General features: G+C 43.9%; 1 protein-coding gene across 5 annotated transcripts in view; it reads right to left on the bottom strand.

Moving 5' to 3' along the window:
- STON1 (stonin 1) overlaps positions 1 to 14,078 on the bottom strand; it is a 46,872-nt gene extending 32,794 nt beyond the window's left edge. For 3 of the 5 annotated variants that reach the window (XR_008237899.1, XM_052805640.1, XM_052805636.1), the window contains exons 1-2: positions 13,612 to 13,687; positions 8 to 2,000 (exon numbers count right to left, since the gene is read on the bottom strand). Coding sequence is in view for 4 of the 5 variants with exons in the window: in XM_052805640.1 (XP_052661600.1) it covers positions 8 to 1,952 (1,945 nt within the window). In the remaining variant the exon portion in view is untranslated. Of the gene's footprint in view, positions 1 to 7; positions 2,001 to 13,607; positions 13,688 to 14,019 lie in introns of those variants that run through there. The other 2 variants (XM_052805639.1, XM_052805637.1) reach the window with 2 other exon arrangements.
- Between the last annotated feature and the right edge of the window lie 252 nt (positions 14,079 to 14,330).

Consider the following 14,330-nt stretch of genomic DNA (forward strand, 5'->3'; position numbering starts at 1 on the left):
TATTTACTTGAGTTTTTATCTGGAAGCCTGTCTATCTTCCACACAACAGCCCGGTAGGCACTCTCATATTTTGCTGTTCCAACCGAGACTTGTATCACGGGATCAGATTCAACCTCGTGTAAAGCGCCAAGGCATGCTCTCCTATTCATTTTTGCTTTTAGGGACTTCTGCCTTTGGAGGTTCATGGTCCAAAGTGCTTTGACCCACTGCGTGGGAACAGGAAAGTGTATCATAACGTTTTCACAGTATTTCACATAGGGTAAACGCGTTGGGATCAGAGCAGTTGAAGACATGTTTATAAAAGCCTGAAGTTCAACGTATGCCCCCTGAACCACTACCGCAGCCTTCACAGAAAAGGGAAGGTCTTGCCCATTATACCGTGTCGTGAAACGCATCAGTTCCAGCCTACAGGCATCGGGGGGCGTAAACTTAATAATTCGCGATTGCTCGAATTCCTGCGCTTTGACGCAGTTATGGAAATGGCAATCAAGAATATCAATCCATTTCTTCTCCTCCTCCTTCTCGAAGTAACGCTCGTCTCTCTTCTGGAGCTCCATGTCATTCAGGGTGAGAAAGCAGTCAGCGCTTCCGTTCACAAAACACAAGCAGTAAATGTGCGTGATGACGGCACTTTCTACGAGTTTTCCTTCTGCCTTAGTGACTTTCCCCCAAAAGTTATCCACTATTTCCAGAGTCATTTCTTGCTCTTCATAATTCCTCTTTTGTCTAGAAACAGTGGGAAGTTTCATAAGCTCTTCCTCGACCGTTACGAGGAAATCGGTGAAGTCGTTATAATCTGTGGTGCCCAGCTTCAACATCTGCTCAACCTCCGGCTCATGGATCACTTCTACTTTGGGATGATACCTCCTTTTCTCTGTGTAAGACACGCACTCAATCTTCACAGTATGGATTTTTCCTGAGACATTATAGCTCTCTAATTTGGGTTCGGACAGCTTACAGTGTGGCTGCAGCTGGAATTCCTTGAAAGGTTTCTCCAGGCCTTTTTCATAATACATCTGCAATACACCTCCGGCTAGGACGCTAAGGTAAATAGGGCCCCATTGCCGAGACGACATCATGTTCTTCTTTTCAGGAATCCTCAGCATGAACGGCCACCCATCCACTTTCCGGCTCCTGAAGAGGCTGCGTGGGACAGCGGGGGAGAGCTTGTGCCACGCGTGAGCGCTGGAGACGGGTGGGCTTCCCGCAGCGTCAGAGCTATCAGCTTGCAGGTGTTCAAGCCGCTCGCAGATGTAGCTGAAGGAGCCCTGGTTAAGGCTTTTCTGATCGTGGCAAGTTTCTTTCTCTTTAGGATGACAGACGGTCCTGTCGAGCACTTTGTCCTTTCTGTGTGTGCTAACATTAGCTGGCGATGTGCTGAGGGAGAATCCTTCCTTCCAAAAAGGACTGGAAAAAGCACAGTCGCTCTGGAAGTACGGGAAGCGCCCCGGTGCTGATGACGCCTCTCCTAACTCCTCGCAGCTTCCTGGCGGATTAGGGCTTCCTTCCTCTGTTGATTTGGAGACCGAAGTCTTAACGGGATGGTCATTAGGCAAGGTGTTCAAAGGAAGGCTGCTCCGTTTCTGCGAGGTTAGGGATGAGCAAGTCCCGGGTGATGGAAGAAGGCTAGCGTTTGATGGCCATTCAGGGATGGGATAAAGGATGTGAATCCCAGGCTTTGGGATGCATGGACTTCCTGGGTAGTCTCTGGTAGGTGTAGTAAGTGGAGAGTTGCTGGGGGGGCCAGGACTTAGGTAGAAGTCAACTACAGGAGACGAGAGTGGAGTGCTGCCTGTAGAAGATGACCTACTTGAAGACTCATGCACACTAGACAGATTGAGTTTAAGGCCATTTGCTTTACAACTACTCTGATTATCAACTGATTTCTGAGGTGACTGGAAGAGCGGCTCATCATCAAAGGTGACCCAATTTGCTGGATTTGTGGAACACATCTTGTGGAGAAACTTGAGGCACTTGCACACGTATCACCCACAAACCATCTATGAAGAAACAGACATGAGCAGAAATAAATTCTCTTGAAAGACAAAATGAACCCGACCCTTATAAAATTCAGGCCACACAAAGCTCAAAATTTGCATGCCATTCACAAATCCAGTGTACTCTGTTTTACATGTACAATCTGAGATAGCCATGTAGAAACAGATAAACTGCCCATGAATCCCTGCTGCTCTCCCAGGTTGGGGATCGAAGGGAGATCTAAGCTTTATGGGCTGTTCAGAGCATCTGTTGTATGCAGCCTCCAGATCAGAGAGAGCAGAAAGTCCCGTAGCGGTACAGGACCACTTGCATAATAACACTTTCTACTATACAGCTTACGTGTAGTTTGGAATATGGACAGAGATTTTCCATTCTAGGCATCTGCTCCAGGTGAGGTTTCCCCTCCTTCCCCCATTAAACAAAATGGCATTTTACTAAGAATGGTGCAGCTGTTTCCAAAAACAAAATTAGGAGGGTGAGACAGGATTTTGTTGTTGTTGTTGAAAAGCTGTAGCAACTCAGTGCTGGTGGCAAAGGTACACATACTACAGCCATCAGGGCAAAAGCAGCCCACCAAGATAACCCGCAATGAGCAGCCAGTTCCTGACGTCTCTCCAAGGCAGATGTTCTCCTCCTGCAATGGACAGAGGCAACAGGGCGGTTGCGTGAGCATCCCCAGGTCAGAGGCAGCGGGGAGCGTGTTGTGGCCACCAGAACTGGCCTGCCACTCATCACCCGCTCCATGCTGCTATCTGAAGTGCCTCCTGCCAGGAGCAGCATGCGTAGACTGGTCCCAGACACCTTCCAGACCTGGGCAGGCATCGCTTCATATCAGTTCCTTCAACCCTGACTTACGCTCTTAGAGACTGGACACATTGAGGCGGAGTGGTGGAAAAGCACTAGACTTATAAACAAGAAAGTTAGCCGTAAGGATGAGCGATACATCCCTGTTGAAGGGTAGACTACAAGCATCCACTGGAGATAAAATGGTGGTGAAACACAAGTCAAGGCCAAGTAACAACATATGCGTCTGCTAAGCACTGAATTGGCTGGCGGCCTGGAAAAAGTACAGGTCTTTAAAGCAATTAATAAACTACACTTCATCAAAAAAAGTATCTTTGGTAAAGGGCTCAGCTAGATGTCCTCGGAGCAGGACTGCGACCGGTAAATAATTAATCTTGCCTTCGTGGTTTTAAATCATGCACTGAAATGTAAATGCTCACTGTATCCTTATGCAGGGTATGTCGTCCCCAAAGTTCTTCCTCTCTGCTGCTCCTGACTGATGAAGAAGCGAGCAATAAATTGCTAATGACTGAGGAGGAATCGAGTACAATGAAGCACCACAGGGCACACATAAACATTGTTCATTTGATAAAAAGTTATTCTTGTTATGTCAGAACATATTTGCATTTGCCTGAAAGCACAAGGAAGGCAAAGTTCATATAGAAAAAAGCACCTGCACATACGTTACTCTGTCAATTAAGGTTAGATAACGATGACTTAAAGCTATTCCCCTTCGTGCACAGACAGCCATAGTTAGGCTGTTTATTAATTGCAGGGTGCTACAGCATATAATCACGTAACCACAAAAGCCATTCTTTATCTGTAGCGTTTAGAGAACAGTTTGTTTCTAGAGATGCCAAAGTTCAGCCAAGTGATATCTTATGCTACGAGTCATTATTTTTACCACTTCCCCATTATTTTTCGGCCAGTTTATAGCTCCTAAGAAAGTACCATAAACTGTGGCACAGCCCACTCAGTCTGCAGCCAAGCAAACAAGAGCTTGCAATGGAGAAGGACTCTGGTCCTTCATTAATTTTTGAACTCTCGACCTTTTTGTTCAGTAAAAATATTTGCACTATGCTAGTTATTTTATAAGCACTCTCCTCTCCACTCACAAAGAGAGAGAGAGAGAGAAAAGGAGCAAACAAGTTACAAATTACTATCATAGCTCAGACACACACAACTACCAGTGTACCCTTCACCCACACAATCACTTCATCAAAATAAAGTGTAGCAGTGGAAAGAAAAATCACAGCTATTTGTTCTCTGACTTGGTCATCACTTTTTCCTCCCGTTCCACACCCTACTCCTCCCTGCCCTCCAGCTGATGGCACTGCTCCTTCAGCAGTATATATTGGTTATTTCTAGATCGGGAAGTTTCAAAGTTTTCAGACCTTGCTTCATCTCAGCAAGCCTCGTTTGTTAACGACAGCTTATGTGATGCTAACTCGGAGCGTGTCTTTTTTCTGTAACAGCTGGGACCGTGGGGCACGCTGGTAAATAGAAAGCATTAGGAAGCAGTCTCAAAGCCTGCCATTAAAAACTCCTCCGGCATTTAGAAGAGATAAGCGACCGCCAGCGAGAGAAAAAACCACACTGGGCGAGGGGAGAGAAAGCCTTTCTCTCCGGAGGGGCTCCGGGGACGGTGCAGGGGTACGGCGTGAAGCTCCGCGGAAATGACAGCGAGTTCGGCAGCCGGACAAGGCGCAGCGATTCGGTATGGCCGCAGCCACGCTGAAGGGACAAATCACAAAACACCGAGATGCGCCAGTGAAAAAGAAAACATAAAATGGGACTGTAAGTAAATACAAATGTTGTTTACAGTAAAGAACACATTTTGCAGCCTGTTTCCCTTTCCTGTTAGAAATGAAGTTTTTCAGCGTCCTTTATTATTTCCAGATGTCGATTTTTTTTTCCCCAATGTCTGTTACTATTCACTTTTTAAAATGTGATATGACAGATTATTTGGCAGGTTTTTTTCCTGTTACAAAACAAAAAGGTGTTTGAAATTCACCTGCCAAATATTTAACTTCAGTCAATAAATGTCTATGAAGAAAACCGCTTTCACAGATGGAGCTTTCATCTGCAGTTACAATACCCTCAATGTACCTGTCAGAGGCTGTAGGTTTCACCTTTTATTACTGTTCCAGATATGTGTTTTAGAAAAAAAAGTTACTGATGTTAACAAAAACACACATGCAAGAAGTAAGCATTGAAATAGATAGCAGTTCCCCAAAACGGACTACTAGGAATGGAGAAAAAAGTCCAAATGGATCTTTAAAAGCTGTTTGTATAATGTCGTGCTAATAAAAGGAAATGCACCCTCTCATGTGTTATGGGCAGCACCATTCATCTGGTATTAAAAAAAAAAAAAAATAGCCTTATGCTACTTTACGTAGCTTGTTCTCTGATGCTTTTACATCTGCACAACACAATAAAGTAATCCTGTCTCTCAAGTTCTTTTTTGTTCTAAAAAGTGCTCCAAATTCCTTCTTAAGAATTAGGATGTTCTTCCTCAAAATTGCAGTAAACTCAGGCTTCAGGATAGATGTGTTTTGCTTCCAGAAGGCTCCCATGGGACCCACGTAAACGTAACCCAAATGTTTTGGGTAAGAGGAAAACGAAACAAGATGCCATTGATCTCCATTACCACATATGTTATGCGGCCCATAACATTTAAATTACAAGCATGTGTGGTATCTCGTTCAGATATGCGACAGGAAATACCATTTTTAGAATATTGAAACTGCAAACAAAGAAGCTGGCTGAAATAACAGTTGATCCTAAATGCATCAATTCCAGTGAACCCAAAAGCTGCAACTCATCTCAGTTCATCCTCTTCTGCCTGAAAACAATCTTCCCATTTATCAGATTAACTCAGTCCCTCAGCGTTTAATGAACAGTAGTTGCAGCTTAATTTCTTCATTTTAATACCTCGAGGATGTAAGGAAGAGAAATTCTATCCTGTTATTGGAAGATTTTATAGGCTGTAGCTATTACTGGGTCCTTTGTTGCTTCAAAAATCCCAGATCAAATCTGCAGCAAAAATACTGCTCAGCTTTTGTGCCTTGCTGGAGGATACCATTACCGCTTCCTACAGTGAAACAGAAATAATAACTTCCTACTCGCTCCAAGGTGCAATTCAAGGTATTGACTTTGGTACTTTTAATCCAGGTACGGCTTGGTCCTCACCTACCTGAGGATGCTGACTTGCCATCCAGCCATGTCCCGCACCACCCTGATGAAGCAGCCTTGCATCGCCGCCTCCGCGGCAGGGAAGCAGCAGCATCTGCACCAGCACGGTGCACGACTGAACCCCCTGAGCATCTCACTCCCAGGGTCTTCCCTAACATTTGCACCAGTTAAAACCCTCAAGCACATCCCTCCGGATTTAAACACAAAGGTCCTTTTTTCAAATAGCGGAGGAGCATGGGGTCAGCTAATGGGGAATGGCAGGGAAACACCTCCCTTCTGCAAAGCACAAAGCAAGAAAATGCAATGTTTAGTAGACGGTGCTCACATTCCAAAACACACAGAAAAGCATAATTTTATAAATACATTCCTTATTGCCGCTCCAGAGGCCATTGTGGCTTCAAAACTGTTCAGCTATACATCCTCTAAATAAATTCTCTTTGCAACACCTGAGCACGTATCTTACACGTGCCACTTGCATGGTGGGGTCTTATTGGGCAAATATCAACCTCGTGAATTGTTTCAAGCTCAAAAAAAGCAGACTTACCTACACACAGCGTGACAAAACAGTTAAATAATCCCTTCAAAATAAGCTGAGCTCTTCGCACGAGCTACTGTGTTTGTGGACAATGCCTGGTCGTTGTATTTCCAGCCTTCCAAAACGACTATGGATCCCATACACTACTACACGTCAATTGTATTTCCAGGAACAACGTTGTCCGTTGCACATAGGCTATATAGAAATTTAATGCAAAACTCTGCATACTGTGCACGCTGTGGTGAAGCTGTCCCATAACGATACCATATGAGTTGTTACCGTTTCTTGTACAAATATGTAGACAATTCCTCAAGCGTTTTGCCATAAAGTGTAATAGTCTCACAGGAAAGTAGAAATTCTCTGCAGTTTAAGCAATAAAGCACATATGGTATACAAAATACCCTAAACGTTTGTAAGCCCTTGTGATATCCTAGTAAAATATGGCAGATTTATCTCTGTATTTTACAGCATATTCTTTGTATCACCGTTTTGTTTATTACTTAACTATGCAAAGACTTGAAGCACACCTTCTACGTAAAATACTGCTTGATTTATGTTGATTTGCCTCAAATTTTATTTTGAGACTACATATGGCTGCACTTTTATTTAACTCTGCTCTACCTCTCCTAGACACACACACACAAAAAAGTTCTCCAACCTATACCCCTGAAATAAATATAAGCAAAAGGCACAACTGACGGGAAATAGGAATTTCTTGGCTTTTGCTTGTATTTGGGATACATACATGGATTAAGTCTCCCACTGCATTACTCATTACTTTTAGAAAACAGGGAACTGGTGTAACAGTCAAAAATATACACTGACTTCAAAGTGTAATGTGAACTTATATTTACATTGCTCGCTCTCTGGGGCACAGGCACAGCTGGGAGAAGTTCGGAGCTCACAGCTAATCTGTTTAATTTGGAATTCCTTACTCTTGGCCCCAAGAGCTTGAGGAATTAAAGCTTTCAGCTTTTGACAGTGCGCATGTCCCCAGAGCAAACGCCTCTCGCTATTCCTTGTTTCTGCCTTGAGTCAAAGGGGAGTTTACAAATAAGGCGGTTGGTACTTGCAAGCGCAAGCATGAAAAAATTAACGTTTTTAAGGGCATCAACACAACACGTCACAGTATGTTCCCAAGCGGAGATAACGCCTACTTTCCTCACTGGGGAAAAGGATATCACAGAGGCTGAATCGGCCTCTAGTGAGGACGGCATCACCTGGATTGGAACACGGGGGACTCACCACCACAAAAGCAAGTACCGACGGCTACAGCAGTGACACTCTCTGTGCGCCGGGAGAGCATCCAGCGCTCGGGAGGGATGCTACGCAGAGGCACCGGACAAAGAAGGCCCGAAGAAATGCTGGCTCCTCTGCCTCTCAGAGTCACATCTCATGCTTTAAAGGCTGTAAGCAGATACGAGATTCACACGGGAGGGAAAACCTACGGGAAGCTCTCAAATGAAAAATGAAAGAAAAGCAGCAGTGCTGCCAGATTCACACCTCTGCTAACTGTTCTAGCCTGTTCAGCTGTGGTTGAAGTGGGTCCTCCCCAAAGAAGTAGCTCTTCTTCTTGCTCACAACAGGAGGTTAGATGGTGAGGACCTCCCAGTTTATATGAAAATTTAGCATAGCTATTCAAAACAATTCCCATTTTTGCCATGAAATAATCACCCAAACCTCAGCTGCTGTGCACTGTAAATAAACTCCTTTTCATGTCTAGATCCATTCTAGGAGACCTTCCCTAACACTCAGATGTGAAGTCATTTCAAAGCTGCCTCAAAAAGACAACAAAACAGCATGCATGATTGGTCTTGCGTGTAACACGATCGGCTGCAACCAGTCTCCCCATATACTGTAAGCCCCGATTCCCACACCCCCCCTCACCCTGCTCCAGCAGTCACACCACCACGGGTGAGTCAGACCAGCTTTCTCCTTCAGTATTTTCTTAGTTGGGAATAAAAATCAAGGCAGGAAAGCCTAGAAACAATGTTTTACTGGAAGTGCTCATAAGATTTTATGGGGACATGCCAAAGATGCTTTCTACAGGAACAGAGAGGTTTTCATAAATCACTGCAACACAGTCACCTGGGATCTGCAGCACCATTCCTCTCGAGGCTTTTTTGCAGAGTTTGTTATCACAAACGTAACTTTCAGAATTGGCTAAAAAAACCTAAATAGAATAAACTAAAAATAAATAAACTAAAGTAGAAATCTAATTTAAGTGTCATTAGGAAAGATACCGGAACAGAGACCTGAAGCTGCTCTTGCAAGTCACTCAAAAGTTTCTCCATCAGTGCATGCAGCCAAGCACTGAGCTGCAAAAAACACTAGTAGTCCTCTTACCCTAAAGGCCACCTCGCTGACCTGAAGGGAACTATAAAGTTACTTGCAACAATTCCTACACCGCTTGCCATGACTTAACCAGTATGCAGACACATTACAAAACACATGAATCAATGAATGCAACAGCACGGAGAAGTCAATCAAAAGCCAATCTCCACCTACAAAATGTTCAAGGATCACAGTGCTCGTAACGAGCACTTTCTAACTTAAAAATAAAATAAAATAAATTTCCCAATCCACAGCTACATGTCACTATGTTGTTTCAAGAAGATGCAATCATATCTTGCATCACGCACCACCAACTCTGGATAATTCTGGTGCATAAGAAAGAGCCAGAAACAGGTACACTTTGTAACCTGTTATTTTTTTTAAATATAACAAAAGTGGCAATAAAGGCGCTTATCTCTGGTGTATCATCAGGTCTAACCACAAGAATGGCAAACACCAGTACACGACACAAGTCTAAGCATCTTTCTCAGGTCCATCAGTTCTAACTTCTCAGCCACTTCCTTCAGAAGACACTCAGAAAAGAGTCCCAGCTCGGATTTCCAGCATTTTCCCGTTCACAGGGTGGATTCCTGTCTCGGAAGGTGACAGACTGACTGTGCCAGGTCTAAGGAACGTATGCCTGGTAGCACGTGTGTCTCTGCATTGTTGGACTCCAGGCTGGTGACTGAGAAGGCAGGATGGGGTGCACCCACGCTCATGCCCCATTTGCTGGCAAATGGGATGGTCAGGAAAAACCTCAGGAGGACACAATCTATCAAAGGCAGTAGGAGCATTACTACTAGCTCGAATTAAACCACAAAATATTATACTTTTACACTGAACATCTTTAACAGAAGAAAACTCTCTTTTCCTAGAAGAAATAATAAAAAGCATTATCAAATCAATATTAACTACTCCATGTTTTTATTCTCTTCCTTCCTGGATAGCACAGGGCCTTCTAAGACACATCACTTGTGTGCAAGATGTGATTGCATCTTCTCAAAACAAAATAGTTACATGTAGCTGTGGCTTGGGAAAAACTTTTTCTGATGTTAGAAAGCGCTGGTTGCAAGCCTGTGGTCCTTAAGTGGTTTGTAGCTGGAGACTGGCTTTTCATTGACTTCTCCATGCTGTTGCACTGAATTTCCTCCTATTATCTGGTTAGACAAGATATGTAAATCATTTTTAATTCACTTCACCGTGCATATGCACGTTTCTCTCATGTGTACAACACACCTCTCCACAGGCCCTTTCTTCTTCCTACAGATGAACCCCCCCAATTAGAAGATGGACGGGGGAGAAGAGGCTGAGGTTGCTGGGCTGTCGAGCTGCAAGGAGCAGCGTGGGTGCACCCCTGAAAGGTGCTTCTGTTCCCACTCCCATTCAGTTTACTCAGCCAGTCCTGCTTTATCCTCTCTGAATCGCGCTCCTCTTCAGCATCACCATAGTGACTGCATAACTTACCCTCTGTAGGCAGATTTTGGAGAGCCAATGGACAGCTGCGGAAAAGTCTCATGTAAACTGTTTATTGACACTAGCTGACACTTTACTGTACAGAAGGTTGGGATTTGTTTTAATTAAAAAAAAACAAAACAAAACACCAAACCCTCAGCATAGTGCTCTGGCCTGGAAGAGACAGGAAAATGAACCTATTTTTATTTACAGTGCTTCTGCAGGTCACTAAGTTAATGGAACGTTACTGCACCTACTGAAGCAATTTTTAACTGTGTTTAGGAAACATGTTATTATTAGGAATGCACAAACATCCCACAAAAGTACTCTGGTCACGGCAGCACTGCAGAGGGGTCTGGCAAGTAGTTTAACATCACAAACCCCTCCCTCTCCCCTCCCCTCCCCCTGAGCAGAGGCAGAGATTTATAATATGCTACCAAGCAGCAGAAATGTGGTTATGGGTGGCTGTCCCGCTTCTGTAAAATCAACAGCCTTTTCTTTTTTTATAGGATTAAGCAGCCCTCTGGATGAAAAAAAAAAAAAGGCCTGAACGCTTTGGCATACAGATCACATCAAATATTAAATTGGTCACGGTCAGAAAAAAATTTAAACCTGGTCCTCTGCTAGTGTTTGCAGTGTCCAAGGGAAGTGATGGATGAAATGCCACAAAGAATACACGACACAAAAATAGACTTCAAAAACTCTTGCCACTAATCTCAGCAGTGAATAATAAAAAGTAGGGAAGCTAATAGAAATACTATATTTAGCATATTCACTGAACAACACCATACATTTTCCTGTTGGCTTTTTTTTTTTATCCACATTTAAAACTATGCCATGCTTTAGTGCCCAAGAAACAAGCGCTAGTACCTTCCCGGAGACTAACACACGACATCATAATGTTTGCAGAGCTCTTCTAAACTGAAAAAGTACTGCCTGACAGCTATTAGGAATATTTTCTGACAGACCAACTCTCTCCTAAACTGCAGGACACTCCCCTTCTCCCTGCCTTAAAGCCTTATAAGAATACTAGCACTAATGAGGAGGAGGGTCACAATTAAATTCTTCTTTGTTTATTTGGACAGAGGTATTTTTAATAGCTACTGATGACAGTCATGTCAGGAAGTATAATTCATAACGCAGTCACCCAAAAAAGCCTCATCTGGGTTCCTCTCCAGAAGTTTTTTAAGATAGACGTGTGGGTAGTCTGGTTTCCTGAAGCAAAAGACTTCAGCTCATATTTATACTGACCAAAAACACAAGAAAAGGAGTGGTGGACCAGAGGAATCTTGTTTACCAAAACAGGGAGTAAAACACTGTCCAAGATAGTGCATCTCTATTCATGTAATTGGGTGTACTTCATGTTGGAGTTAACATTCACACACAGAAAAACTTAGAAGTTTACATTAATTTGCTATTTAGAGATCTGGATTTGGGCAGTGATATCAAAAAGCTGGGCCATTAAGCTTGCAAATGCCAGTAATTTTTAAAGTGATAGAAAATAACATTTCTTTCTCTGTGCAGAAGGAGATGGGGAGAAAGAGGATAATTGAATCTGTGCATGAAACAAGGACCTCGTACCTGCCTTCGGACAGAGCTGCTCAGTGGTGTGATTTACAACTCCAGCCATGCTCACCATTGTACAAACTACTTCTGTGCTCAACTACAACTAGTTACAGAGTACAGTGCTAAGTTCTCCTCTCCATGTGGCTACCCATACATATAGTCAAGAAAGCAGCTAATCTTTTTTCATAACATTTTCTTGGGGTGGGTGTATTTTCAGGCACCACCAAGCCAGGCAACGCAAGGTTTTGTCTTCAGCTACCTTTTTTTCTTCTTCTCTTACAGACGTAGCAGAGTCTCAGCCTCCAGATAGGGAAAAGTGAGTTAACAGCAAAATGAACAGTTCATATTTAAGAGCCTCAGGCTCCAAAACTTCTGTTCCCTCCTCCCTCCTCCCCAGACAGTCATTACTGCTCTCCCAAAGAAAGCTAAGTCCTGTTTGCAGAGAAATCAGTGAGGGTTTCTAGTGCGCTCCACCTCAGAGAAAAAACATCGGGGAAAGTAAGTGTAGACTTCTGTAACGTAACTTTCACTGGACTCCTATTAAATACCTTAGTCAGCATTTTTCCTAGCACATTTCAGAAGTGCTCTTCTTTGCCACAAGTATCAGAACACCTACATCTTTTAAAAAAAAGCTTCCTAAAAAGTCCCCCTTCAGCGAGTACTTATTTAAAGCCAGAAAGTGAAAATTTGCTATATTCTTTCTCATCTAGAGAACGCTTGAAATACCATCTCTAGAGTTTGCACTAAGGGTATATATGGTAAGTGCAGGCTAATCATTTCAGCCCCGTGCAGCACATCCTTCTGCATCCGCTCTGGTTGTTTTCCCAAAGCCCTGCACCCCGCTGTATGTATGGGAGAGATTTCTGCAGCAACGATTTCAAACACCGGGAGCCTACATGCATAGTTTAGCATCATCAGCTGAACCACTAGAAAATATGAGAAAGGCTCCAGGAATTTGTTTCATTTCAAGTATTACATAAAAAAACTTCTCGATCGCCCCAGTCTCCTCCCTAACAAGGCAAAAGTCATGGGAACTTGATCCTGTGGGATGCCCGTCACCCAAACCCCACCGATTTCCACAGCGGTTCAAAGCTCTGGGTACCCCACACAAAGCCATCCCCTTTTCATCACTTCTGCTTTAAAGAAAAGAAAAGGAAAAAAAAAAAGGAAAAAAGAAAAGAAAAAGGAAAAATAAAGAAAAAGGAAAAGAAAAAAAAGAAAGTTGAAAAAGAAAAAAACAGGAAAAGAAAAAATTAAAAAAGAAAAAAGAAAAAGGAAAAAAGAAAAAGAAGAAAACAAAAAAGAAAGAAAAGAAAAAAGAAGAAAAAGAAAAAGAAAAAAGAAAAAGAAGAAAACAGAAAAAGAAAGAAAAAAGAAAAAAAGGAAAAAAAGAAGAAAAAGGAAAAAAGAAAAAGAAGAAAAAAGAAGAAAAAGAAAAAAGAAAAAGAAGAAAAGAAGAAGAAAAGAAGAAAAAGAAGAAAAAGAATTAAAAAGAGCCTCTTTTTTTTTTTTTTTTTTTTTTTTAAAATCCTGTTCTTAAACCAAAACAAAGCAGCCCCATCCACCGGCCCGTTTCAAGCCGGGACTTGTGCTGCGCCTCCACCACCGGGAAAATTCCACTTTTGACGGAGCCCCCTCCGCGCCCCGGGGGACCCGCTTCACCCCCTCCCCGGTCCCCGGGAACAACTCCCCGTCCCGGGACAGACCCGACCGACCGACCGACCGACCGACCTCCGCTCCTTACCCACCAGTCACCGCCTCGGTGCCGCCATGGGGGGACCGTCCGCCACCGGGAGAGGCAGCAGCAGGCACCGGCGGGGCGGGGGGGCGGCGGCGGGGCGGGGCGGCGGGGCGGGGCTTAGCCCCGCCCCGCCGCCCCGCCCCGCTGCCGCCCCCCCCGCTGCGTGCGCCTCCGGGGGGGAGCATCAGTGACACCCCCCCCCAATACTTTTGTCGTTTTTCGGGTGTATTCATTTAATTTGCACCTAACTGCGAAGTAAGAAAGGTGTCCGAGCAGCCACGAAGCCTACGAAATGCGGAAAGCCGGGAAGAAAAACATCCGACGAAGCCAAGATTTCTAAGATTTCGGTGGTCATGCGAGCGACAGCGGCGGAGGGAAGTTTCTTACTAGCAAGTAAGGAAAGCGGTGGAGTCACCATCCCTGGAGGTGTTCAAAAAACACGTAGACATGGTACTTCAGGACACGGTGGTGTTGGGTTGACGGTTGGACTCGATGAACTTAAAGGTATTTTCCAAGCTCAACGATTCTATGAAGTATAGTTAAGGCCACTTTGTGTGTGCATTTGGTCGTAACTATGTCCGTAGGGTATCAACAGGCCTTTGCTGAAGTCACGAAAGGGCCAAACTCATCCTTCAACCAGCCAAGAGGAGAAGAAATGAAGACAGACAAGGGCAGGGATAGACAATGTCTTTGATGGCCCAAAGGACACCACTTTCCTTCAATTCT

The sequence above is a fragment of the Harpia harpyja genome, chromosome 13 (genome assembly GCF_026419915.1).
Source record: "Harpia harpyja isolate bHarHar1 chromosome 13, bHarHar1 primary haplotype, whole genome shotgun sequence".
NCBI lineage: Eukaryota > Metazoa > Chordata > Aves > Accipitriformes > Accipitridae > Harpia > Harpia harpyja.